The 27997-nt window shown below is 42.9% G+C and overlaps 4 protein-coding genes across 4 annotated transcripts in view; 2 read left to right on the top strand and 2 right to left on the bottom strand.

Moving 5' to 3' along the window:
- Positions 1 to 181: 181 nt before the first annotated feature.
- On the top strand, positions 182 to 15419 carry LOC128306709 (sodium-dependent nutrient amino acid transporter 1-like). The gene is made up of 8 exons (XM_053044332.1): positions 182 to 390; positions 12349 to 12882; positions 13479 to 13728; positions 13891 to 14006; positions 14075 to 14700; positions 14776 to 15052; positions 15127 to 15221; positions 15279 to 15419. Exons 2-8 carry the CDS (start codon positions 12411 to 12413, stop codon positions 15369 to 15371), a joined length of 1929 nt encoding a protein of 642 aa, XP_052900292.1. The 5' UTR covers positions 182 to 390; positions 12349 to 12410; the 3' UTR covers positions 15372 to 15419.
- On the top strand, positions 8318 to 9448 carry LOC128306890 (uncharacterized). The gene is made up of 3 exons (XM_053044572.1): positions 8318 to 8471; positions 8545 to 8935; positions 9007 to 9448. Exons 1-3 carry the CDS (start codon positions 8318 to 8320, stop codon positions 9446 to 9448), a joined length of 987 nt encoding a protein of 328 aa, XP_052900532.1.
- A 191-nt stretch (positions 15420 to 15610) lies between the features above and the next one.
- On the bottom strand, positions 15611 to 16696 carry LOC128306969 (6-phosphogluconolactonase). Its single transcript, XM_053044694.1, has 3 exons — positions 16506 to 16696; positions 15905 to 16401; positions 15611 to 15844 (listed from the first exon to the last, which is right to left on the bottom strand). The coding sequence occupies exons 1-3, from the start codon at positions 16627 to 16629 to the stop codon at positions 15716 to 15718; spliced, it is 750 nt and encodes a 249-aa protein (XP_052900654.1). The 5' UTR covers positions 16630 to 16696; the 3' UTR covers positions 15611 to 15715.
- Positions 16697 to 17098: 402 nt separating this feature from the next.
- Positions 17099 to 27997, bottom strand: part of LOC128306796 (protein CBFA2T2) — a 29794-nt gene continuing 18895 nt past the window's right edge. The window contains exons 3-10 of the mRNA XM_053044449.1: positions 25416 to 25801; positions 23364 to 23510; positions 19824 to 20059; positions 19579 to 19753; positions 19117 to 19512; positions 18883 to 19050; positions 18697 to 18804; positions 17099 to 18631 (exon numbers count right to left, since the gene is read on the bottom strand). Of these exons, the coding sequence (XP_052900409.1) occupies positions 18494 to 18631; positions 18697 to 18804; positions 18883 to 19050; positions 19117 to 19512; positions 19579 to 19753; positions 19824 to 20059; positions 23364 to 23510; positions 25416 to 25801 (1754 nt within the window). The 3' untranslated portion in view covers positions 17099 to 18493. The remainder of the gene's footprint in view (positions 18632 to 18696; positions 18805 to 18882; positions 19051 to 19116; positions 19513 to 19578; positions 19754 to 19823; positions 20060 to 23363; positions 23511 to 25415; positions 25802 to 27997) is intronic.

The following is a 27997-nucleotide window of genomic DNA, read 5'->3' as shown; positions in this document are numbered from 1 at the left end:
TTTGTAGATCAATTGTGAAGCGAATGTAATTGTGCTGCCGAAAAGCAAACTTCAAATAGGTCAACCTTTTGACGATAATTGCTGGGTAAAAGCATTAAGTGAAGGTTTGTTGTTTTTTTTTAAAGTCCATCCTCCTGAGCAGCCGTCGGACGTGTGCGGGTGCTTTAAGTGAAGACAACAAGTAGAGTAGTAGTACAACACACGCAAAAAAAACAATCGCAAATCGCGTGTGTTATTTGCAAAATCTCTACCAAACAGCTTTGCGAAAAACATTATTATACCCCACAATTTGCTGGTCATCGTCGCCGTCGGTATTTTATCGTACCATCTCCCCGAAGGAACACATTACAACACGTTTTGTATCCAGGCACATGCAGCACGCGTGTTAGGGTAAGTGACCATGCTGGTTTGGAATTATTTTGGTTTGCAAAAGGGCGGATTTGCGTAAATTCTATTTTAGGTGCGATAATGATCCAAAAAATATATTGATTTAGAAAAAAATAAAAATAATCATATCACAGCAGCCGAATCTTATTAATCTTTGCTTTTTAACCGCTCATCGTACCGGTTCTCAACTACAGCAAGCGTTATTAGGCAAGGTCCGAAATGTGTGTGTGTTTTTTTTTCTTTCTCTCTTGCGGCCCACACTTTGATTGGCCATCAACCGAGCGAACGAACGGAGAAATCGAGTTCAATGTTACGCGACGATGACGTTGCATTCGATTAAATACTATTCTGCTACGATTTTCAAGTTCATCTAGACCTCTACCTCATAAGCATCTCCTCTCACGGGCCGACGTGTGCGGTATTTTTTCGAGCTGCATTGTTATGGGCACCCGGCGATACTAAATCATTCACTCTCAGCAGAAAACATGTTAAAAACCGTATAAACGATGCGCTTAACCTTACTGGTTTGTGGCTTATTTCCGTAAACACTTGGAAATAAAACCAAATCGAAGGCTAGGAAGTATTATTTGATTAGAGAGCATTGCCATGCCTCAGAAGATATGGTAGAATTTAGCGAATATTTTAAATCCTCTTAAATATTAAATTATTTATTTATTATTTATTTGTTAATAAAAAATAATACTACTTTCATATTACTTTTTTAAAAAAATACCAAAAATATATAAATATTTTGTGTCGTTTAAATGTGAATTTAAACTTGACATTAACTACAGGCACAAAATAACAAATGGAAGCGAACATACCACAATCGAATCCATCATCAGCAAGTTGTTTATCATCTAATCGCTCTTGTTTTTGTGCTCTGGCGTGGAATGTTTGTTCTTGCTTTGGTGATCGTATTACACCCACAAAAAAAAAGTCAATAACCGATCTGCTGCCACCTCTCGATCGATCAAGTTTAACTCACTCAATTGCTAAAAGGAGCTCTTTGTTGTGAACCTGATTTCCTGCGGTACCGCGGGGGGGCCAGGTTTCAACCCTTTTTTTTTAGAACCATTGCAAATTAAACCACCATACAGGAAGTAGTACACAAGCACACATACCTCACGCAAACGGCCAGTGCGACAGGTGGACCTCGTCGATTACCGTCTTTGGGCGAAGATCGATCGAGCACAGGCGAAAGGGAGCAGGCAACAAGGCACGCGATTTAATGCCGGTAGGCCTGATCCGGTCTCAGAACAAACTCACGTTCTAGCACTCCCGGGGCCCGGTCACATTCTCCCGTTGGCCCGGGCCAACAACTCCGGGGCATGCACCAGTTTTCCTTGAATCGTTAAATTGAGGAGTGAAACAAAATCTAGAATAACGCGCGCACACCCGGTTCATGATTGCCGCTTAGCAATTCAACAAACGTTGCGGGGTTCGTGCCTTGTTTGATCGGAGCGGGATCGGAATAGACTTCCTTCTGACCAGCGGCAAAACGAACTCCGGAGAGAAGAAATATGAAAAACACTCATATACAGTACACCTAACTGCACTAGCGTGATACCATTCGGTTTCAGCGCTTCATGTCTTGCGAGGATCGCTTGAAGTGACCCGGAAGTGTTACACTTTAAGGACGCTTAAAGCTCAGGTTAAATCATTTCGTCCGCGTTTTATCGTCCCCTTTCGGTTGACATGACATGCAATAGAAAAAGCTACAGCCAAACATAATCAAACAGCACTGTTTTATAGCTCTAACCACCCACAAATTCACTATATGCGGTAGTGGAATAGATCCGTGCGCGTGCATTATTCCACGAAATCTTTACGACACGATGGCTGATGATGCGGATGACGGCAAGAGGATCGTTATCATCATGCTGTGCTCGTGCTGTTTAATGTGTTTTCGTCATTGGCTAAGCTTCCTAGTCATAAGCACACAATAGAAAACCGCAAAATTCACGCGAATATTACCTTTGTGCTAAAGGGTTTTGTGGAATAAGTGTTGTAATTCATGACCGTCCACCATCACGTAGGAATGTAAGGTGGTGGAAACGGGTTGATGATGATGAAGAAACCGCTATTTTACTAGACTTTTAAAAGCTACAGCATCACGTATTAAAGCATAAACTATTAATGTGAAAGGATCCATCTTCATTACATCTTTGAAGGAACCTTAAAAATGTATCGGAACACTGTAACATTACATCTGAGATGGTATGTAGTGGTAACTTGTCAATGGCATTATTTTAGAAAGAGCCTTCATATTTGTATAATACTGTTGTTTAAAATAATGTTTAATTAACAGATCAATCAAAAAATCATACTTATTTCCAATGATTCTATCAAATTATAACACATAAATCAAAACAAATCGCTTGATACTTCTCGTAAAGGAGCGTACCATTGATTATAATCCATTAATGACAAAACTAAAAAGGCATAAATATTTTGCAACAAAAATGTTTAATTATATCAAACATTCAATTTTGAAACATGATTTTAAAATTAATTCAACTAATTTTGCGATTATTAATTTGTAAAACGCAACTTTTGCTTTAAAAGTATGTGTTTTGATTTAGCTTCTGATTACAAATCTCTTTTTATTCCTTTTCTCATTTTAATGTTGTAATGTTATTAAATTATTTTGCATTTAGTCTTTAATCATTCTCCTTTTATTTATTTTTTCTCGTTTAATAATACAAGATTTTTTTTAATTCTCGACAAGCGCAAAAAATTTTTGCAATACGAAAACAAGAATTGTGGATCTGTAACATTCAATATTCAAATGCGTATAACTATGGGTTCAGGGATTTAGATTTTTCTATTATTATTATTATTATTAATATATTAAATTGATTATATTAAACGAAACAAAACGACAAACAAACGAAATACAAAAGACCAAATGTTTTTAAAAATTTCAATGCCAATCCAAGTAAACAATATAATGAGCTCAGTTTCCTTAAGAAAAACTTTAATTCTTTGTAGATTGTAAAGTTAATGTATATATTAATATACCAAAACTGAATACCAAATCAAAGCAGTCACATCACAGTCAGTCACAAGGTTTCTTTTTTCGAAACATCGATCAAGCTTCCACACACACAAATTAAAAAAGAGAGATAGAGAGTTTAAGTGATAAAACAAATCATAAAATGTCCCACTCTCTGTTTTTTTTTTATTTAAAATTTTATCACGGTTACTGAATACTCATAAAATAAATAAAATTTTCATCATTTCCCTATCAATGTTGCAACGTTTATGCGCTGATGTCTCCCAACCAGAAGCATATATTAAACACCGCCGGCGTTAATTTCATTGATTAAGCTCCTAATGCACAGTGTGTTGAGCCTAACCGGCGACCTTATGCTGCTGCACCGAGCCAATATGGAAAGCACTGCAATCTGGCGATCGTCACGAGCCGTGCCCGTAAACCTTCAGCGGCGATGTAATCCATCGGGCACGTATGGTTGCTTATGTTTTCGCACACATCATCATGCCGGGCCGGATTGGTGCCACCGAGCATCCCTTTTCCGTTCGCGAGCAGCGGCGTGTGAGGCCAGTTCGCCTAATTGTGCCGATGGCCTTGCTAGATGCTAGATGATGATTATTACTATTTTTTTTTGCCACTGTTGGTTCTCATCCGTTCACGAAGCGGGCGGCCGGCCACGAACGGCAAAACGAAACTATCCAAACAAGCGGCTCATTTTCGTGCGCGGGACGTTTGGTAACATAATCGATTGCAAGGTATGATGCGCTCTCGATCGAAAAGGGGCATTATGCAAACAACAAAACCCATCGTTCACACCTTCCGCCCGGGTGACTGTGGCGATAAATGATTTAGTAGCAAACTGATCATTGTGATCGTATGAGGCAAGAAAACTGTTTTCCATTTTTTTGCTCTCTCTCTCCCATCACCACTTTGGCACGAATCACACTTAGATGATCACCCGGTACTGATTACAAACCGAACCGAAATCAAACGGACTGGGGTTTTTTAGTTGCTATTACAGCACCCATTGCTTGATATACGGTCGATTCCAAAATCATTCGTATCTTACCGGAGCAGAATTGAATTAAAAGTGAGGTTATGTTCATACATACATACACAGATGGAGTTTGTATTGAGATCATAATTTACATAACTGAGGAGCGAAATGAATAACTACAACCTCAGAAGCAAAACAGAGTTTAATAGAAAGTACAATCCCAAGGGCTTTGCAGCCATCAACGCGAGGTATAAAAAATACAAACACTGTTCTGGTTCTCCGCGCGCTGGATCTCTCCATCAAAAGTGGCCCTAATGAGACCACTTCACAACAATTGCAATCAATGCATAATTGCTGTCTTTGTGTGTGCGCCTTGTTATAGCAGAAATACTCCAATAAAAACCAAACCAAACTTGACATTATGATCGTCTTAAAGCTCACGTTTCTTTGCAATAAACTTATAATAACCTTTGTCGGAAGATAACGCCTTGATGAGAGGTTTTTGAATGGTTCTAAGATACCATTCTAGTATCAGTTTATTTGAAGAGTTGAAAATGGTCCGTGAGCAATTTATCCATTCCTTGTTTAAGCACTTACGAAAACCACTAGAAAATGTACAGTAAAGGTAAACGAACGGCAAAACAGCGATCATCTCATGTCTAGCCGGAATTGGGAATTTCCCCTGTGTGAAAAATAATATTTCTTTGTGCATATTCAGTGCTCATTTCATCCACATCAGTCACTCGTCTAACTGCGAAATGCTTTACGATCAACATTAGGAAAGTAAACATCAACAAGGCGACTGTTCCAACGTTTTGTTTACCGTCGCATGGGCAATTGCCTGGTAGACATACCTTCTCTGCAAAAAAAAAATCCCAAAACATCCTTCATGATCCAATATTGAGGATGGAGGGGTAAGAAAAAAACAATACAGCTTCACTTCCACGTTACCACCTACATTGGAATGTCACGAGCACCAATGCTCGAACACACGTATATCCGTCTGTAAGTTCCGGTTTAAGCTAAGTGGATCAGTGTCTCACCAGATCGTTCCAAACTCTTTGCCACCCTAGAGCCAGAATATTGCACCCCCCTTCGCAAGGTGTGCTACAGCTCAGTACGGAGCTGCACCTGAATAAGGGCGACGCGCATTACACCTTCACGAATCGCTTCCTTCACGGTACACTCCACACACACACGAAGTACCCCGCCGAGTGCTCTCCTCCCATTCAGACCGGGGTGGGTTTCGGGGTCGAAACAGATAAGACAGATGTCGTTGTAAAATCATTAAGCTCCCCTTTCTGCCAACCTAACGTTCGTGCGACACGGGTAGCAAAAAACAAAGACGCCACGTTTATCGCAGTTACCAGGTAGAGCCTGCCGAACTGCCGGGAAGCTGAGTTTTATCGTCAATTTGGCACGATCATAAAGCGCGCCCCACGGTGAAGCGAGCACGATTTTCCGCGGTTTGTGTCTACGCCGCGTCAATGCGTCAAACGAGAGCCGGTTGAAGGTGGGCTTTGGAATCTTCACCGGGTGCCACAGTTCGAAAGTGCACAACCTCGAACGATCAGCTGTTGAGTAGTCGGTGGGAAGTTGCTGAACTTTGTATGTCCCTCTGTCCGTGTGCAATATCGTGAGATGATCGCGTATCAGCTGATATCTCAGAACAACTCATGTCAAGCTGCTTCGGTTGCTCTGATGCATCATAAAGTTCGATGGAACACAACCGTAGAACTCACGTGCTGCGATGCCAAGGCCGAGGCTAAAACACATACGGTAACATATCGAGATGGCGTGTGAGATCGTTGTTTGTAGTTCTTATGCAATTACTGATTTATTGTTCTATCGCCATCATCGAACCCTCCATGCAGCGATTAACCCAATCTGTGCATTCTCATATTGGCTAAAAGAACTTGGGCATACAAAGCGTCGTGGACCTTGCACATAGACCGAGACAAAATTAATGTCGATCATGCACATATGTTTCATGTTAGACACGGTTCCAGTTCCGCCAACACAGGGCACTTAGTATTCGAGACCATGTCGACAATTATAACGCGACAATAGCATCATCTACAAGACGTTCGATGATGGAGGGTTTTTGTTTCTTCAAACACCTCTCCACCAACAATCGGACGCTCGTTTGCAATTGGTACGTGCATGCACCCGTGCCTGAGTGCAATTTTAATGCAGCGCGGCTGTATTCAACACCTCCCAGGCACGCATACCAAACCGGGACCACGTGTGATGCGGCGGCGGCATCTAGCGCGCAACAGGCACGCACCGGTGGCTTTGCATATGTAAATGAGTAACCATTTGCGTACGTGGAAGTGGTTTTTGCGGCCGTTTGAAATATGCGTGCGATAGTTTGTGGGTGATTGATGTTATGCAGTAGAACATTCGAATGGTGTTCGACAAAGAAACGGTACGGATTGAGAATTATCCGAATAATAATTGTAGCGTTAGAGAGTTGTAACTTTAGAACGGTTTAGAAGGAGATTGTTCAAATTAAAGTTGTCTGTTGTGGCTATTGTAACTATACCACTAGCTGAGAGTCAATTTCAATAGGAATTATGCTAAAACCTTTATGCCATTTCAAATGAGGTGTCATGGTGCCTCTTTAATTTTGATATCTTGGTATCTCTTTAATTAAATTATTGTTTTATTATTAAATTATGCAATGTCTGGGCCCCGACTATGCCCCGACTAAGCATACAAAAATAATTATCTTTTCTCTTGACGGATGATGAATATGTCCGTCATAGCTAGGCCGAATGCTGCTGACAGAGGACGTACATGTCCGTCATGACGTGCACCGACGAGTTGCATGAAAAATCTTGTACCAATTTATTTATTTCTCCTGCATCCGACATATAATATAGTATCACAGAGTAGAGTTTAATTTGACATTTATTCAAGGCATCTAAAAGTTCACGTATACTTCCTGAGATTGAAGATAGCACCATAATCAGAAACAGAGACGAGGTTTTAAAAGACATAGTTCACTTAAACTGAAATAGGAGATCTGGATCATTCAGCAATTCTGATGTTCTCAACTCTCGAGGTTTTAAAAGAACGTAGTGCACTGAAGCTAGAGTAGTAGAGCTAGATCTTTCAGCAAGTCTGATGTTCTCAGTTCTCAAAGCTCCGTTAAAAGTAAGAACATCCCATACACTGTTAAGAAAATCGTGGTAAAGAAGTAAGGACATCGTTTTATCCGAGTTTAGCCACTGAAACATTAGACTTAACTAAGATTGTACCATATGGCGTATTTGACCTTGGGTAATTCTAGCTATCTCTGGTATGTTATATTGGACAGTGTTTACAGATAGTCCAGAGATAAACCACCTTTATGTAACCTTGCTTGTTACAAAACAATAGAGTTACTCTCCTGCATTACTCGACAATTCCCCGGATACCTAAGCTATTATTAAAGCGATATTCAAGTTTGAAACATGTTGTATAACTTGGAAGTTACGCTTTTCACCACAAAAAGACAGCTCAGTAGGCTCACATATAATTCGCGCAGTAATTTTAAGACCCAATTTGGCACCATACTCCAAATATATTTCTTCGTTCCAAGAGAGACTCTCGAAAACCTAAAAAAAGTAACGGTGGATCTGATTTGCCAAGTGTAAGCTCAAGAATCACTTCACTTAACTCCAACTCTATAACACCCCTTAACGCGACCATACCACTGTGGAAATGTCCAAATTCCAAACTGTTCCACTTCACTCGGCCATCCAACATTCGTCAACGACCTTGCGGTTTACTGTTTGTTAAACATTCCCGCTATGAGCGTTGTCCACGCGACCCGGCCCGTGTGCCAACGTCAGCGCAAACTTACCTCGCGAAAGGTATGCATCAATGGAGGATGCCGCGGCACACGACAACCGTGTCCAGCGCTCAAGTGGGGCTGAAATCAGTTCACGATGAAGTGTCGCATCTTTTGCGCTGCGCTGTTAAGTGCCCTAGTGCGTATCAGCCACTCGTGGGATCTGCGTTCGATCGGGATCGATCGATTCCGCGTGCGGCACGTTTCGCTGTACCACTCGCGGGCATTCCTGACGATTGAATCATCCAACGGTGAGTGCACATTCCGTGGCCATGTGTTATACAATAGGCTACCTCTAGTAATTTGCCCACCCATCACCCTTAGTGTCGCTGGTGGAAGCAACCTGGCCCGAAAATACTGGCAATCAGTGGCCTCGAGTACTGTCGAGCGATTGGGACGAACGGTCGTGCCGTGGACTGAGACAGGTGCTGGGAACGGATATCGATCGACTCGCCCGACTGTGGGTACTATGTGGTGCGGACCGGGATAAGTTGACCTGTCCACCGAAACTGGTCATTCGTAGTTTACTTAGTCCCGGTACGGGTGAGATACACCATCAGTTTCGTGTGTCCGATAATCAACGCTTTCACACGATTGTTGTTGACCCAGTCCCAGCTAGTGATGGTGACACACGTGCGTTTATAACGCTCCTGGACGAGGATCACGTATTGCTGTACTCTCTGTTTAAGCGTACGGTAGGCAAGCTGCAATTCCAGTAAGTTGCGCATCACCCTCATCTTGTCCGGTTTGAACATTCCTCACATTCGACATCTCACTCTTACGCAGAAAGAACGATCTCACCTCAATGCATCCGATCTCACTTTCGGAGGTGACCATCAACAACAACCAGCTGTACGTAGCGGATACGGTGAGTGATCGCTTGTTCGCACTTCCCGTCCGGAACATACGTCAGCTCGCCTTTCCGGAAGATGGCGTACGGAAGATTATTATGAAAACGAATGTTACCTACCTTGGGCGGTTGCTCGGTCGGCCGTGCGGGCTGAAGTTGGATTTTCACGACAATCTGCTGTACGTGTTGCAACGCGACGGTGCGATCGTCAAGTGGACACCGGGGCGTTCGCTGAAGGCGGAAAACCATCGCGTTATCCTACAGCAAGGTTCGAACATTACGCAGATCATCCTCGGAATCGCCGGAAAAGCTTGGGCCGTGTCCGGAGAGTACATTTCACACGAGACCCATCGACACTGCATGAAGATTGGGGTTTAGAAGTGGGGTTTTTAACACTGTAAGCAAGAGAACTGTGATAAAGCACGTAAATGGTACTATGAATAAGGAAATAGAATGTTTACATATACAGGCCGTCCCCGAGATACGCAGTTTCTGGAAATTTGACAGATGAACTAGTTTATAGCACAAAATCTAATCAAAAAGGTGAACAAATGGTCAAAACTAGCTGTTTTGTAATATAAAACATTTGATTTTAACTTATTTTAATGTAATCTTTCAAAAAATCGCCTGATTCGTTATATAAATCAAGTGCAGAGAAGGAAATCGACTCGTTGACTTTGAAGTATAAACGAAATTGCACCAGGATGTAAGTTACGCAGATTTTCCCGGGTTATAGCGGTCCGTTTTAATAGTGTACCGGGGACTGCCTGTACTGTTAAGATCTAACAAGCTTAACATGTCCAACTCTGCCGATAATACTCCGAAACATTCTGATTCCGAAGTGGCATCAGTAAAAGTTTAAATGCGCGCGCTTTTAGAGCGCGCACGCACTGGGCTCTATCTTCTTCATTTACGATCCGATTTTGATCCGGTTTTCTGCCAAATGCTTGATTTGATGCGGGGAACACAATTGTTTGATAACACCATAAGCGTTCCATATAAAAGTTCCATGAAAAGTTCCAAAAATGTGTTACAGCACTTTCATACCGTTTTGGTTCGTAAGCACCATGTTTTACGGGCCAGGCGCATGTTTTTCTAAAATAAAAAAATCACTTCACTTAAGTAAGTTAAAATACTTTATATAACTTTAGCGTTATATAAAGTTATACTTTATACATATATGTATTATGTAAAGTATGTATTATATACTTTAGTTATACTTTATATAATTAGCACACACACGGACAGTGGTGCTATACCCGCCCGTCTCTCTATGGATGGATCGTGTTCAAAGCGGCAAATAGGTGTAGCTGTATGCGGCTGTGTGTGCAATCCCGGAACGATCGCTCTCACACTCTTATTCTCTCTCCGGCGAGAGTGCTCCGGTGCTTGCGTTCGCTCCCTCATCGCTACCGCTGTGCTAAAATATGCGCGCAATCAGATGATTTCCAATCAATGCAATGTTTTGTCAAACAATAGTGCAACTTACTTTATTATTTGCATTATTTGAATGGTTTATTACACAATCTCTCCCTGAGCAAATCCTTCCGATGGGTCGCATGTGTTTGTGCGTATTTGAGTCTACTTTTTGTCGCCAGGACACAAAGCAAACACATGCGGGTATGAATGTGTAAATTACTACATGATTATTTGCGCTATTTTAATGGATTACAATTACAAAACAGAAATCCACACACAGAAACGCCAGTATCAAACGATCCCTACGACCCCGCAACACTTACCTGGGGTGCGTGTGCCTGTGCACGCATGTGTGTGCTGCGATTGATGAGAGGATCATTAATGTTCCATAACATGATCAATGTTTCATACGATGCATTTTAATATACTTTTTGTTCGCAAGCACTATGTGGTACGAACGCAAAGCGCATGTTTTTATACAATTAAAAACACAACTTAAGTTGAGTTTAAAATGTCACATTATTTTATATCACACTACATAATGGTGCACGGAGTTCGATAACAATTGTGGGCAATGTTTTATTGTTCTTTGCATTTGCTTTTGTTTACATTTTAATACATTAACTTGGATTTGCGGTGCGTAAGGTGGGTACGGACCGGGTAACTACCCGGGCAACAGAATGGACCGGATAGCAGAACGGAACGGGTAACTGGCCAGGAAACAGAACGGGCCGGGTAACTGGCCAAGCAACAAAACGGAACGGGTAACAGAATAGACTGGGTAACTGCCCAGGCAACAGAATGCACCGGGTAACAGAACGGTCCGGGTAACTGGCCAGGAAACAGAATGGACCGAGTAACAGAAAGGACCGGCTAACTGGCCAGGAAACAGAACGGGCCGGGTAACAGAAACAGAACGGATCGGACAACAGGAACGGACCGGGCAAATGGCCAGGCAACAGGAACCGGCTGGCCAACCGGTCGGACATCCAGGCGCTTCCCTCGAGTTCCTCCGTCTCTCCCCCCTTCTCACCCACAAGCCCCGAGTTAGCGTGCGTAGCCCTGTAACCGGGCCTCTTAAGCTAGTTGATTAAATAGACAAACAAACAAGATTCTTCATCCAAAAACTCCCGCATCCAAAACGATTATCCCACATTCAGTTCACATTCCAAATTCTCCCGGGAAAGTGGAACTATCAATAATAAGCGTCACCAGCTCAGTGACGTAGTTACCCAATAAAATAAAACGAGTTTCGCTTTGAGAAGGTACGCGTCTTGTGTTCATTTGCGAACCAATCCTTCCTCAACGTAACTTGATATTGACCTTCGCTCGCATTGATGGCCAAGTCGTTCGCCACAGGGTAGCCACACGCAAACCGCTTGGTAAACCGGCGCTTACTCGTTGAAGTGTCCATGATGTCCGTTACGGTGACATTGAAATTCGCTAACCGTAAATCCTTACCAATCGGTCGGCCAACCGTCTGGAAAGGGTTGAAGGTACCGATCGTTCGTGCGGAATTAAAAAATAAACTTGCTTTGCCAGTAAATTCTGCACACACATATCAGGCAGAAACGGTTACGGCCTCCAAAAAAAAAACTTTAAACATTCGGTTTTGTGAACGGCTATTAAAAATATCTAAGATAAGGTAAGTTTTTATAGATGTTGATAGTGTGGATCTTTGGTTCGTTAATTAAATTCGCATTCTCAAAAAAGTTAATGTGTTGCAAAGATTTGCCAATGTTTCTTTTGAAAGTGCAATAAATTGCCCATTAACTCCCCTTCTTAACTGGAAGTTTGTTTTTAGTTAAATGGAACCGACAACGAGCTTATGATTTGTATTCCTCTTTTTTTCCTTTTAGGCATCCAGTTCGCTATCCTTTACATCGCATCTCGGTGGCACTACGGACACCACTCACGGAAAATGGAAGGTCGAGATAATAATGGCTTCATCGGTGACAACAGTCCCTCTATAGCGGGTCAGTTTCGCTGGAATACTCCACCCTCGAATGGCGTTCATGGGTCCGGCACGCACGGTGTAGCGCTTACCGATGTGGAACTGGCCGGTGGTAAAACCGTCCACAGGACTTCTGTGCCGGAAGACACCACACGAACCGGAACCGGCACAGCTATACCCGTCCAACCCACGGCCGATCGAGACCAGTGGGGTAAGGGTGTGGAGTTCCTGATGTCCTGTATCGCCATGTCGGTAGGGCTCGGCAATGTGTGGCGTTTTCCGTTCGTCGCTCTTGAGAATGGAGGCGGTGCGTTCGTGATACCGTACATCATAGTGCTGCTGCTCGTTGGCAAACCGGTCTACTACATGGAGATGATCATTGGACAGTTCTCCAGCCGGGGAAGCGTTAAGGTGTACGATATGGCTCCGATCATGCGTGGTAAGTATGTTGTCGCAGGATACAGTCCTGTTTCCTTTTTCCTCGTTCAGGTTGTTGATAGATTGCAAAGTGCTGGAAGAATAGTTTGATCACACAATTCTTATCCCATGAAATAACTTCCGAACGTTTGCGAAGGCGTCGGGTATGGACAGATACTCTCCACAACAATCGTCACAACGTACTATGCCTCACTGATGGCCACCACGTTGCGGTATCTGTTCGATTCATTCCAAAGCATCCTACCGTGGGCCGTGTGCGAGGACAGCTGGGCAGGAAATTGCATTCCTTCGGGCTCAAGCAACACCTCCCTTATGAATGATGTTAACGATACGCTAGTACTGTCCAACAGGACTTCCTCAGCCGAGCTGTACTTTACGTAAGTGGTGCCCTCTTGTCTCAGATAACGCATTGGGCAATCAGTCAACTATAATGCTTCCAAACGGTAGCGGTGAAGACATGAAGACATCCAAACCGGAACGACTGGGATCTTTAACGGTTGAATACTAAAGCGAATCTAACACCGGACGAGTTACATCACTCCTTTTTTCAAGTAGTACTTACCCCTGCTATCCTTCTGGTTTTCCCCTACACGCAAGGTGTTGGCTATGGGCAGCTGTTCTCGGTGTCTACTCTAATCACGTATTACTCTTCGCTCATGGCACTAATTGCACGGTATATGATAGACTCGTTTATGAATCCTCTACCTTGGGCCAAGTGTCGCCAGGAATGGTTACCGAACTGTATTGATTCGGAGGCCAAGGCGATGACGGCACAGTCAGAATCAGCTTCGCATAGTGCCAACGTCACAGGTCCCTCGATGACCAGTAGTTCGGAGTTGTACTTTACGTAAGTTTAGCGAACATGGAACTGTCGAGCGTCTCTGTCGGTGGTGGTGCAATATGTCTGTCGTACGGTGTTGGTTGTAAGCGTATAATTTGATCGATGAGTTTGTGTGTTGACGGTGCTTCAACTGGACGAAATTGATCACACCATTTAATCTGATTGCAGTAAGGTAGTGTTGAAGGAGCTGGATGGCATTGATGATGGAATTGGACTTCCAGATCTAAGACTGACTCTATTCCTGGTTCTGTCATGGTCGCTCGTATTCCTGACCCTGATCAAAGGTAACTTTAGCATGTCAAGTAGATGTACTCTGTACCAATCTAACACAAGTTTCATTTAATTCGACCAGGCGTTAAAAGTTCTGGAAAAGCCTCATACTTCCTGGCGCTCTTCCCGTACATCGTCATGACCGTGCTCTTGGTTCGAGCCTGCACGCTCCCCGGTGCGGTGGATGGTATCGTGTACTTCCTCAAACCACAGTGGGACAAAATCTACGATCCCAAGGTTTGGTACGCAGCGGTGACGCAGTGCTTCTTCTCGCTTTCGATCTGTTTCGGCAACATCATCATGTACTCCTCCTACAACAAGTTCCGGCACAATGTGTATCGCGACGCTACGATCGTCACATCGATCGATACCTTTACCTCGCTGCTGGCAGGTTGTACTATTTTCGGTATTCTTGGCCATTTGGCACACGTCACCGGCAAGACGGATGTTGGTAATGTCGTTAAATCGGACGCTGGTTTAGCGTTCATTTCCTACCCGGAGGCTATTGCAAAGTTTGAGGTATTGCCGCAAGCATTTTCGGTACTGTTCTTCCTGATGCTGTTCGTGCTGGGAATCGGTAGTAATGTCGCGATGACATCGTGCGTTATGACGGTAATTAAGGACCAGTTCCCGAAGGTACGCAACTGGCAAGCGGCTACGATTATCGCTATCTGTGGTGTGCTGCTCGGAAGCATTTACGTTACTCCGGTATGTGATAACTGGGCAGGTGAACTAGAAATGCACAATGTATACTAACATATCTTGCCCATTCTTTCTTTGCAGGGTGGTCAGTACGTGCTAAAGCTGGTTGATTACTATGGTGCTTCATCGATCGCTCTAGTGCTCGCGATTGCCGAACTGATTGCAATCGGATGGGTATACGGTGTAGACCGGTTGTGCAAGGATACGGAATTTATGCTGGGACACCGGCCAAACATTTACTGGAGACTTTGCTGGCGCTGGATCACTCCGCTTCTTATGTTTGTTATACTTATCTACAATCTTATCACGCTGGAACCGCTTATGTACAAGCAGTACGTGTATCCGACGATCGCATACGGTACGAAACATTCGACACATCCACACACGGTTGAGGCAGTTTGGTATTAATTTCTTGCTATCCTTTCCGCGCAGACATTGGTTGGTGTATTTTTGCATTCGGACTTCTGCAGCTTCCTATCTGGGCGGCTTATGCCATCTATAAGCAGAGTGGAAAAACTCTCAACGAGGTATTTTTATCACAAGTCGATCAAACTTAATTATTAATTTTTCAATTGTTCTTGCAGAAAATAAAGAACTCCTTCAAACCTACGCCTGCTTGGGGACCGCTCGATCCAACGACGCTTTACGAATACAAGAAATTCATCGACGAGGACTGATCGACTAGCTAGCTGATCGATGAGCCAATGGTAGCTAAACAATTACACAGTATTGCTAATATTTTAACTAGAATCGGACAATCCGATCAACGATGTTTCGTTCAGCGAAACGCAACGGTGTTACTGCTATGTGATACATATACTTTAGTATTGGTTGTAATTTATTGTACACACAAGTTAGAATAAAATAAAAGCCAATCCGCCACCGATCGGGCACACCGACGGCCGCCGTCAGGTGATATGAAATGCCATGGTTAAATTTTCGTTGTAGTTACGCTTTAGCAGCTACACTTTTGTTACACACTTAAGGCACCAGGAGTGAAAGAATCTAGTGCGGAATGATGTTACGATCGAGGGAATGGATCGCCTTCTATTAGGGCTGCAGCTGCATCGCACGCAACAAAGATGAGTTCACCCTTTGGAGGATCGACCAGTGTGGCCGGCAAGGAAGTGTCCCTATCTGCTACTATACGCTGTGGAAATAAGATGCATTAAAATGATTTCCAATAAAATAAACCCGAGATTTTCTATACCTTAAGCATTTCTGCTTTTCCACCGCCTTGTGCACCGAACAGGCACACCTTGGCGTTGTTAATCAACGGCAACGTCATGGTCACACGTTTTGGTGGTGGTTTCGGAGAATTGTCGATCGGTGCAATCAGCTTCTTCTTCTCTTCGAGCAGTGGGTGGCCTGGAAACAGTGATGCCGTATGTCCATCCGGTCCAATACCCAATATTAGCATATCAAATGAAGGTATATCTTCCGGCTTTTCCAATGCAAATGTCTTCCGTATCGTACGTTCGTATTCTACAGCTGCTTCATTCACCTCCAGCGAGGTATTCACCGGGAAGAACACACTCTCCGGAATGTTATCACAGTTCGCAAGCAGATCTCGTTTAAAAATTCCGAACGTTGATTCCTTATCTGCTACCGGAACAACACGCTCGTCGCAAAAGAATATCTGCCATTTGCTAAAATCGGACCGCAGATCCGACATACCCTCACAAAGAATGTCCGCTAATGAGCCACCTGGAATGAAAAACAGACACGCATGTACAAGGATGGTCACGCACGATCGCCCATACAAATGACTTTGAATTCACTTTGAATTCGATGGGCACATTTTGACCTACCCGATACACCAAGGCGAAACTTATCCTGCTTAGCGAGCGTTTCGTTAGCGTACTTTTCTAGCAACCCGAGAATTTCATCGCAGATTGCGTCCCCGGTTCGATAGAAGGCTCTTTTGAGTGCCATTTTCTGGAAAAATATCAATTAATTCACAGTTTAAGCAATGCACAACCTAACGAATCTATCGCGTTCTCATTCGCCACGAACATAAATAAACATGACGCAAATGCTGTCTTGACGTTTGTCCCAGATGTCATTTCGGTTTGTTTACCTTGTGCCTCAATAAACATGAGCCAATACCCAATAATCAAGCTTTAAAATTTTGTGAAACATTCGTTAATTGCATGTCGTAGTACATCGGAATAATTTAAAATGTATGCAATAACGTATTGCATAAAAATGAATTGGAGTGTAAATAAAACCAGTTTTGCATACCCCTATCCATACCATATGGGCACTAGTAAGCAGCTCTTAAACAGCATTCGCGCTGCATTGTGATGATATCATTTGAAACATAAGGTAATTTCGGATAACTTCCGTATATTCGACGCATATCTAATCTATTCCACCATGGGTGCTCATTTTACAAACACAATTTTGGTTTATTTCTTCATTATTTGTTTAATTTTACATCGTATCATACGACTCGAAGTGATAAAGAGGTTGCGATAAGTTGTACAGAAAGTTGCTATTTACAGTACTGAATGGTTTATATCTAGTGCGTGCTAATTTACGGCCCTTCTGCCATTTCACTTGCCCTTTCCTTCTTCTACCATACATCAACAAACTGTAGCATCAATAGCAGAGCTGGAAAGAAATGCTAACCAAATAACGCATCTAGGTGATTAAATCACGTCCTTTATTCCTGTTTCGTTTAGCTTCACAATCTTAATTTAAACGCGCTTGACTAAGTTTAAAACATATCGTTAGCCAGATCTTTTACTTCTACAGTAGAATCCTTTTGCAGATGTGTACTAGTGAAAAAGAAAAGATAAGTGGGTGACGGTAGTACTAAACAATTAAGCTAATGGTTGCATAAATAAATTAGTTAACAATCGAATATTTACAAGACTGTATCGTAGTTGATCTTGATTCGGCAATAAATTTCAAGCAAAGGGTAATGATGAGTTCACAAACATTTTCAATTGGTGGGTTTAAATTCATTGTTCACACAAGAAACTGAAAAGTTTCAAACCTCCGCTTTCTGTTCCACGATCATCAAGATCTTCTAGAACGTGTCATGTGAGAAATGAATGTTAAGATTCGCACGATCGCAAGAACCTTTATTTCTATCCAAGATTTACGACGTTAGACGTTTGATATCGTATTTGTAAGGAGTAGTGCGTACACAAAAAACGATCAGTTGTGCAGTTTTCAGTGCATTCAGAGAATTGTGTCATTCGGTGTGTAGATCTACTGCTATGTGAGTGAGCTTAGGTGTGCTTTTATGTAGTAATTTTACGCCCACCTTCTTCCGTTTGCTTACAATAGCTACGGCTAGTTTTAATAATTATTTTGGTCAACATCTACTTTGGGTTTTAGTAATAAACTTTACTTTTGGCTGTTTGCTATCCCTAAACCTTCCCTATCATGCTATCGTATCGTAAGACAAAAAGACAAAAGAGATACATCATATTGCACTGTGTGTATTGAACTTAGGTATTGAACTAACTTTAGCTACAGGTTAAACAATAGAAACTAAGCGCTATCGATCCATTCCGACCGACGCACACTTGCTGGGTGTATCGTAAAAGATCGTATCATATCTCTACTTTAAAAATTACTGAAACACTTCTACCGGCCTATCCGACTAAGACGAGCGATAAAGATATCGAAACAGATGATGACGAGAGGGGTCAGAGTCGTGCGATGCACGATGCTTCTCAGCGTGTACCAACCATTCCGGAACATTCCTAGCCAGAAGTTCCAACACACTACGGTAATTTGACTAGCACAGATACTTTTTCTTAGGTTTCAGCGGTTTAGTCCGTCATTTTGCGGCGGAAGCCGTACCGTTCGATGTACTGTTGCTCTGCTGCTGGGGCGTAGTCGAACGGGATGCTATAGACGTGCGGGAACTCTGGGTGTGCTTTTGGAAGCTGTTCTCCGCACGTGATGTACCGCAAACCTTGGAGAGTGGGAATAGAATCTTATAGGACTTCTTCCAACTCCGGCGTGTATATCCAGACCTACCTGGTGGTGTTGATCCCAATCCTTGTGCTGACAGAATGATCCACAGTATCGTGCCAGATTACAGCCGGAACAGGTTTCGTTTGCCTTTCGTCCACAGTTCCAGCAAGCCTGCAAAGGTGCAAAGATCACTGGTTAATCGGTGTGCATCTCCTGGCGGGCTGATCGAAATTCTCAACTGAATATTACATTCTGACTACCACTCGAAATGGGTGGCTCTGTGTCATCGGCACTGTTGCGATGGATGTCCGCGTACAGCTTCTCCATCTTTAACCGTTCCTGAGCGATCATCTCCAGTGTTCTTGCTTCCGCGGCCGCAACGGCACGCTGAATCTCCATAACGGCTTGACGTTTGACCTGCAAAAGTCATTCCTCATTACTTTTACTGCCTCAGAAAGCTGTCAGGCTAGTTACACTCCTTACCTGATTCACAGACTCTTCGGCGGTGCGCCGGAACTCGGATATCTTTTCCTCCGTTTGTCTCTTGATATCCGCCATCGAGGTGTCCTGATGATCCCGTGCATGACTGTTATCGATACCGCGCTGCTGCAGTATGGAGATCGCCCGCTTCGTCTTCTCCACCATTGCCGAAATGCAGGTCAGCATTGTGTGAATGTTTTTCCACTCCTCCTCCCCACTTGCTCCACCAATCGAGCCTCCTCCTATACTGTTGCTACCACCGGTACCATTGCCGGTGCTGCCGCCACTACTGCCACCGCCAGCGCCTCCACCGCTTCCACCGCCAGGCGGAATTCTAGGTGGTCGATGAGATTCGGTAGACGCAGCTCTTAAATCCCGATCGTCTCGGTGAATGGAATGCTGTGGTGAAGGTGAACACAGTAAGTATAGGTCCCATAAAGCATAGTGAAACCTCGAAACACTTACCAAACCATCGGAATGTGGATGTAAGCCACCGTTTTGATATTCGAAGAGCGCTGGATGGCCGGGATACAGTTGGGATGCGCCGGTGGCCAACAATAGCGACGGATGGGGACGTTTGGTTGGCGGCAGCACGTAATCACTCCATTCCGGCGGTCCCGACGAATGTGTGTCGTATAAGCTGAAACAAGGAATGCTTCAATATTAGGGGTCCTCTTCCTCGCCACGCCGACTCCATGCGCTATACTTACTTGTCAGAAGCTCGTCGTTTCAGTCCCAACCCATTTACGGTTGCACCGGCAGCAGGTCCACCGGAGGCGGCACCACTTGCAACGGCAGCTGCTGCGGCTGCCGCGGCCGCAGCGGCAGCTGTCACCGAGGAAGCGAACGTTCCCTCGTGTGGCAAGAATATTTCGGCCGTTTCGGCTAAGTTCTGCACGTACTCCATAACGCTGCTCTCGTTGGATCTTACGTACTGGGCAGATGTCTGGAAGTGAAGAATTGCATAATATTAATGTTTTACTCTCGTTTTTTATTTTGATTCCTTAGATTAATGTCCTTAAGTTCTTCAACAATTCTTTAAATATTCTTTTATAAAAGCATGTTTGCTTAACATAATGTACTTGCAGTTTATCCGTGTTCTCCACCAAATTGTCTTAATAGAGAAGCGGATGTTTTTATTTTAACAATTTCTTTCCTGACAATCATAGCGGAGGGCAATAGAAGTACCAGCTGTCGAACAATAATGATAAAGTGCAGTCAATGTTCCTTCCTATCACCACTCCGCGTAACTTTGGATGCAAACAGCTTGGGCAGTGTGCTGTTATTGCTGATTTAGCAACCAACCCCATAGGGTTGGGAACAGGACAGAAACCACCCTAACCACATGTTGTTGCCTGTAACAGCTTGCTTCAAAAACTTCTGAGTGCAACAATCTGGCAAATACAATTTCTCTTAAACTGTTCCGTTACAAAAAAACTTTGAATATTTTTTTATGAATATAACTAATATTAATTTAAAATGTTAAGACTCATGTCTCAAGAAACAGGCTGTTGAGAAAAATTATGAATGTATAAAAGCTTTCGTTTTTCAAGATATTGGAAATGTAAGTTTTTTGTAATGACGTTTATTTACAATGTTGTTTGATCAAGAGTTCGAGTATTATGAGTGTGAACAGAACCTATCTTTAATTATTTCCACTTTTTCTTGTTGAAATATAATATTACACATTAGTATCGTCAAGTCTAAGCTTGAAAACTTGATTTTCTGAACTGTGTTTGTCTAGTGTTATGGTTAGTAAATCTTTTGAGAAGAGTCATTCATACGAATTTTTACTGAAACCCGAAGTAAGTTCTCGAAGTTCTCGAACCCGAAGTAAAAGTTTTATAAATCCTCAAAGATTCATAATTTTTCATAGATTCGATTCGTTTTAGAAACGTTTTTTCAAATGATATTTTTGTTTCTGAATAATCATTTTTAGAGTTATTAGACTTTTATTAAACAAACATTTTAAAAAGTCTGTAATTTGTGAGTCGTTTTTTTTTGGTTTATGATGATGAGTAATGATGAGTAATTTAATTCCAATTAATGAGACGGCCAGGTGGCATGATTAGGTAGCGGCACGTGGAGGCCTTTGACCCGTTAAGGTTGTTGTGCCGATAATTTAATTTAAAAAAATTTGCATTATATGTGATTGATACATGAATAAAAAATATAATTATTAAACAATTATTTTTATCGGTTTTAATATTTAAATATTAATAATTTTAAATTTTAAAGTATTAAAGTTTAAATAACGCAATCGAATCAGTGCGTGTCATCTACAAAAAAATCTTATTTCAGAAACAAAAATAATAAAAGTAATCTTAATCTCTTGTAATCTTAAATTCATGTTTCTGAAGAGTTTCATGTTGTTGATAAGTCACGTTATTTTAATATTTTGATTTTTATTAGGCTAGATAACTGTAACTATTGTCTTATATTGGGACGAAATATATATACTTTTTATAACACAAGGTTTGAATAATATTAAATGCGTTGTTATAAATATTTATGTTGATTGTTTTCTCAGATTGATTGTAAAATTGATGTTGATATCTTTCCCGTTCCTTTCTACCTTAATCGATCAAATTAAATTGATAACCAATAATAATAAGGGTACTACTACAATTAATGGTTGTAAAATTTACTATCTAGTAAACTGTTTAGTTGAGTGGTTCTATTATCGTGATATTCGTTTCCGAAAGCATTAAAATTTGTTTAAACACATGCCAACCCATAAGCTCAATGCGCATCTATTGACCCGAATGGTACATGATCCGCCCGCGTAACAACACTCACACGAATGCACACTCCATAAGTAAACCCTCCATTTCCGATCCTATTGCTTTAGAATCGGTTTCGATTGTTCCGCAAATGTCGCACATACAAACACACGCGAATGCCCCAGACTAAGCTCTCGCGAAAAGCGACGAGCGATTCACGTAAAACCGCACACGACAGCGCAATCGTTCACAGCACGGGCAGAGTGCTGTGATGGTGGATTCGCGGTCCGGCACCAAAAAATTACTACTTGCCAGGTTTGAGGAACAGCAGAGGGATGAGAAAATGCGAGAAAAGAAAAAAAAAGAAAACAAAAAACACACACACAACCACACGGTGGCAAATGCTGTGTGCGCCACGCCGAGATAAAACGAGCGTGTCACAGCTGCACGGAATACACCGAAATTTGTTTTTCAAAAAGATTAAAATCGGAAACAGTGTTTTCTAACTGTTCGTGCATTTTTCGCCATCCCGGTTACGGCCCCTACCGCAAACCCCCCACCCCATCGAATTGGGGAGGGGAGGGCGGATTTTGGGTGGAAATTCTTCAAACTTGCGTCCTTACACGACCTCAAAGCGTTCACCCGGCGGGCACAGCATAGAAGTTCTTTGGAAAATTTAAAAAACACCCACCCTACAGCACCCGCCCCCAACCGGGTGGGGGGGAAACTCCGACCGACGCGTATGTTCGGATCGCACGGCATTCAATCGGTCGGTGAAAATCCGCGTGGAGCAGTCTGGCGTCCACGGAACGAACCGAACGAACCTGGCTTGGGAAAAGCTTCCAGCAGTTCCAGCAGCTTGCAGGGCCCTGCAGCGTTTCGTCGGATGCGTATGAATATGGTGGTGGTGGTGGTGGTGTACCAGGAACAACGGTTTTTCGCCCGCAAACGTTTAGCGGCAGGGATATTTTCTTTCTATTCTTCCGAATTTCCTCTTTCCATCTTTCACCTTGCGTGCCATTCAGCTGGTTGGTGGTTCTTGTTTTCTTTCCCACACCGTCGTCAATCATCATTGCACAGCACCGTTTCCTTTCCGGGGGGACCGGGGTGGTGCAGTTCCCGGGGCGGGAAGTTCGTGGCGAAAGGAAAACCCAACCTAAACAGCAACAGAAGTTGGCAAGGATAATAGTTCCCACGAGCGGTCTGCAGGTTGGTGATAATTCGCTCCTATTTGCGAAGGCTACATTTTTCATGCACTGAGCAGGCAGGCGTGTGCTGGGTTGCTGTTTTATTTTCTTTTTATGCTGTGCACGAACTCAGGTTACGGTTAGTGGACTGCTAGGGAAGATAGTACTACTACTGCGTCGGCGATAGTTAGATCACTCGTTTGTTTTCTATTTGTTGTCTATTTGTGTTTCTTGCAAGGGAATTCTTGGTTTTGCCTTTTGGCTAATGGCAAACGATCGTGCTAAATCAACACGGTAGATATGAACTCACTGTTGCTCTATTCAATTGTGGTCCACTCACCTGCTTGTTTGATCGTGCAAGAATGTTGATCTCTCGCTGCAGTACCGGAACGTGCGACTTTAGGAACGGCACGACGTTGGTCCGTAAGGGAAAATTCGTCGCCTCCTGCACGGCTAGTTGAAACTCGTCCACTGTGATGGCACCGCTCTGGCAAAGGAAAAGAAAATGACGCAATGAAATGATAATTTTAATATCAGCCTTGTTTTATTATTTGATATTATTTTTTTACTCTAATATTTTAGTCGCAAGATCATGGATAAATCGTAATATTCACTTACTAATATTCAGTTTTAATTATGAAAAGGATAACAAAATAGAAAAGAAGCTTTTAATTTGAAAATATTTCCAATCGATATTATTATTCCGGTTATTCGAGATGATTGTTTATGTTATTTAAAGGTTATACTTCGAGAATTGTTTGGTGAATTGTTGAATTGTTTCGAGAATACCTAATATTATTATTTTTTCATCAGCTCAATTATGTTTGTTCTTCTGTGTCAACATAATCCGGACAGTTGTAAAAAAATTGTAATTTATAACTGCAGTTTGGTTATTTATCTCTTACGATCTTCCATCGATTCTTTTCGTCTGAATGAGCGTGACTGGTTTGTGTTATAAGCTGCCGATTTAGTTCGAATCGTCACCGAAATGAGCAATTGAAAGCAAGCTTAAGTCAGTTAATTGACAAATTAGCTGTTGATCTAGCTCTAATTTGAAACTAGCTAACTGTCCTGTCAATAAAAAAAACCTTCAACAATTAACTTAAGTATTGATCTAATTTAACAACTAAAAGTTACTAACATGAATTAAATAGTACTCTCTATCTCTAATGGTTCTAGTCTGCTAAAGTTCGTCCCAATCTCAAATTGTAAAAAAATAACCCAATAAATTGTAAATGAATTAATTATAAATGAAAAAAATATAAATAAACAGATAAAAGATTTGGCAACAAAGAAACTCCGTATTAAAAGATAAATAAAAAGGAGCCAATTTTTAATAAGATTAACATTGTCGTTATAACAAATCGAACATAGTCGAAGTTATAACAAGTGCTTAATGTATTTTCTGATAAAAGTTACAATTGGATCTTCGCGTGTAAAAGTTTTTAAGCGATAACAGCTGTTCACATTTGGTTATTAATATTTTCTGTAAAAAGTAACGGCAACTAATTAATGAAAAATTAATCAGTAACAACAGTTCAAATTATTTAAACTCATTCTACATTGAATTGATTTCACACACATTAAACCCATTAAACGATGTATGGGTGTGTCCTAACGCTTGATCAATGGAGATCAAACTAGATGCGACTTAAAAATGATCAGAAAGTCGCTGTGAGACATTTGAAGGGGCTTGCCTGTGTGAAAAAACATTCTGCTATTTCCCTGGTATTAGATTTATGGGTTTTGTATGAAACTTTTGAAGAATGATTTACCATGCACAAATATTTCTCAAATTGATCCCGGATTTCATCGGAGGTCTAAAAGAAGCGTATCGCGAGTTTTCTTGTCTGAAATGAAAAAGGAATTCTGGCCGAGCACAGTGTCTTAAATTAACCACATTCTGGGCATCTCGTCCGGTTCCGCCCTGGAACCATGGGCTGGAAGAGTGTTTCACACAATATCGAATTGCTCAAATTTGATTTTTGTTTCCCTTTTAGTGTTTCTTCTAAAGCACCTCTTGAATTTTCCTAAGTTTGCCTTTCTGAATCTCCCAAGACCATCCTTTCAGCCTCAGTGCTCAACATACCCGCTTGAGCTTTTGGCTACCTTGCGCTCACGGCGCTTCGCTCTGTTCATTCAAAAGACTTAATTGACCCAACACCTCACTAGAGTTTATTGGAATTGATCTTTGTGCTGCATAAGATCCCAGGAGAACGTTGCTATTTTGATTAAGGTAGAAGTGTGCGTACATTTAAGATATTAAACAATCTTATACGATATCAATACAATTGATCGCTTTTGAACCATTAGCAAAGGATTTATTTAAAAAGCAAAATTTCTAATAATTTGCAAGCAGACATTTTTTCGAATGTACTAATTACACACTTACCGCCAGTGAGAGAACCAAAGAGCGCACCCGGTCACCGGTGTCGACGTTAGCATCCTGCCCGAACTGAACGAGCGCACCGAGGAACCGGCGGATCTTCAGCAGCTTGGCGGTGTCCTGCTGGGCGGCGGCAGCAGCTGCCGCTGCAGCAACGGCGGCCGCCGAGGCGGGCGTGATGGCCGGCGGTGGCGTCAGGCTGCCGAGACTACCGCCGCTGCCATTGACAGTGCCGGTTGGCGATGAGCTCCCGTGGCGATTGACTTGTGATGAGGCCGATCTTGGCGGTACCAGCGTGCTGTGATGTTGCGAGATCTGCGGCGAGATGGGTGACCGGGGTGCCACCACCCGTGCCCCCTCCGGTGAGTCCGGTGTGCGGCATTGTTCCTTGCCTGCGGTGCGGTGCCATGAAAGAGAAAAGAAGAGTCGAGAAGGAGAAAGAAACGGCCAGATCAGTATGGAGGATCGAAACGCGTGCATCGGGAGTTTCGGGAGTAGAAAAATCAGTCAATGTTCGTGACAGGGTGCCGTGTCGTTGGCGTTGGCACTCCCCGGTGTGTTGGCTTCGGTGAAAGCGACAGCGCTACCTGTGGTTACTTTCGGGATGAAAGCGAGTGTATGTGCCGATGTTTGTCTGTGTGCATGGTGGGTGTGCATGGGAAAAAGAAATAAATTAATTGAAATTTCAATCAAAATCGGTTCAACGGGTGCTCCCCGTAACCGTCGAGTAAACGCTTAATTGTACGCCATCACATTGGCCTCGGAAGGCCTGAATGAGAAGGATGGGAAAAAATGGGAACGGTGTCCAGGCCAAGGCCGCCGTGCAGCAAAATCAACCACACCCGATGGAGGCGCCTGGTGACGCTCGTCGTTCGGAGTTGGGAAAAATATTCTACCACTCGCTCCGATACGGATTTCCATCATCCAGGTGCACGACTGGGAAAGCGTCCTTTTAGGATACGCTTTACATGGGCACCCTCTGACCCCCTCTGGCCCGGCTTACACCACATCCGACGGTCCGGTGTCACACGCACGCTACCCCGGCGGAACTGGAATGCGTCCCGGGTGGTGGAAAAAGCAAATGAAGCCTTCATTCATCTCGGTCTCGCAACTACTCCAGCGATAGCCGCCTCATGCGCTGCTTGAAGGGCGCGCAATAGTGAGAACACTATTTTCACCCAACCTACCCGCTGGTTCGGTGTTGCAGGTGGCGCGTTCCTTTATTTTTCCCTCTTTGTATGCGTTTTTTTTTGTTTCCTCGCATTCTCTTACTCCCCTGCGTTGTTTGGTTCCCGGCACGACCGCCGGGGAAATGCGCACCGCACGCCTCCGCGCACAACGTGCAAATCGGGCGCTCAACCAGTCAACCAATCAGTTTTGCAACTAATTACAAAACTGTCATAACCAAAAACTTTACCGTGAATGGATAATTTCACTCATTCGCTGTGCGCGCGCCAGGCTGGTTCCGGAAAATGGTGGAAAAATGAGTATGAAATTCGGGAGATTTGCTGAGCGCTTGGAAAATAGCACAGCTGAGTGTCGTCAACCCCGAAGGTGATGAATGTGTAAGGGAAAATAAAGATTTAGCAATATTTTTATTTAATTTAAACCTTGGTAAAGACTGTAAGCGTAGTAAACCTTCTAAAAAAAATCTATTCATGATAATGTATCGTTTGCGAAAGCAAAACTGCTTCATCAATTTGACATTTTTATTGCTATTGAATAAAATCCAAACCATCAACCTTCATCTAAACATGCCAACACACGCCCGACACACTTGCATTTGACAATCTCGTTCGATCAGAAATGAACGAAAAAAAAAAGAGCAACGCCACTGCATCTATCGAACCTCGATATGCCAAACACTTTCCATTCGCATCGTGTTATCTCGCAACCGTTCTTCGATGATAGGAAAATCGGGTGTACACTGTTCGCCATTTTTTTCCCCCGTCGCTTGTTGATGCACTCACATCGCCAGGTAGTGGGCAGGTTTCGGAATCCGCTAAAAAGGACATGACAGCCCAGCGCGACAATGCAAACGATGAACAATTGATCCGACTGTCACGCGTTCCCGCCGGAAGCCACAGCGTACGGCAAGCGAGATTGTGCGCGCTAAGTGATGCCCCGGATGCAGGAACCGTTCGCGAAGGTGCCGAACGGTACTACGGTCCCAAACGGTGCAGTTATGCAGCGATGCAATCAAGAATGAAGTTCGATCGATTCGGGAAGTGGTAGAAAAAAGTGGTTAAAAATTGGTGTACAAGTGTATTGCCAACACACTCACTGAACATGACACTTCAACCTATTATGCCGCCGTCGGTCCGTGGGCTCGTTGCCCGATGGCCCGATACGTGCTGCCGACGTAGAAGAGTGGGTTTTGAACCATTTCTTAGTAGTGCTCACAATGGGAGCTTTTCGTTAAGGGAAGGAAAGTAAAACTTTCTCATTTTCAGGCTGAAGTCTAAAAAAGCTTCCTTTTAGAAGAATTTCATTTTGATTAAAGAGGCTGAAAGAGATTTTCACAATTTTTGACAACTTTTTGACACATTGAATAATTGTTCAGAATAAGCTTTTGGACATAATGCGGA

The sequence above is a fragment of the Anopheles moucheti genome, chromosome 2 (genome assembly GCF_943734755.1).
Source record: "Anopheles moucheti chromosome 2, idAnoMoucSN_F20_07, whole genome shotgun sequence".
Lineage (NCBI taxonomy): Eukaryota > Metazoa > Arthropoda > Insecta > Diptera > Culicidae > Anopheles > Anopheles moucheti.
The sequence above is the reverse complement of the archived record's forward strand: the minus strand, read 5'-3'. Positions and strand labels throughout refer to the sequence as shown.

Coding starts and splice junctions, on each gene's coding strand:
- LOC128306969 (XM_053044694.1), bottom strand. CDS start 16,629: ATGGCACTCAAAAGAGCCTTCTATCGAACCGGGGACGCAATCTGCGAT. Junction 16,402..16,505: donor GTTTCGCCTTGGTGTATCGG/GTAGGTCAAAAT, acceptor TTTTCATTCCAG/GTGGCTCATTAGCGGACATT. Junction 15,845..15,904: donor GAAAAGCAGAAATGCTTAAG/GTATAGAAAATC, acceptor TTATTTCCACAG/CGTATAGTAGCAGATAGGGA.
- LOC128306709 (XM_053044332.1), top strand. CDS start 12,411: ATGGAAGGTCGAGATAATAATGGCTTCATCGGTGACAACAGTCCCTCT. Junction 14,007..14,074: donor ATTCCTGACCCTGATCAAAG/GTAACTTTAGCA, acceptor TAATTCGACCAG/GCGTTAAAAGTTCTGGAAAA. Junction 14,701..14,775: donor GAAGCATTTACGTTACTCCG/GTATGTGATAAC, acceptor CTTTCTTTGCAG/GGTGGTCAGTACGTGCTAAA.
- LOC128306890 (XM_053044572.1), top strand. CDS start 8,318: ATGAAGTGTCGCATCTTTTGCGCTGCGCTGTTAAGTGCCCTAGTGCGT. Junction 8,472..8,544: donor GACGATTGAATCATCCAACG/GTGAGTGCACAT, acceptor CATCACCCTTAG/TGTCGCTGGTGGAAGCAACC. Junction 8,936..9,006: donor GTAGGCAAGCTGCAATTCCA/GTAAGTTGCGCA, acceptor ACTCTTACGCAG/AAAGAACGATCTCACCTCAA.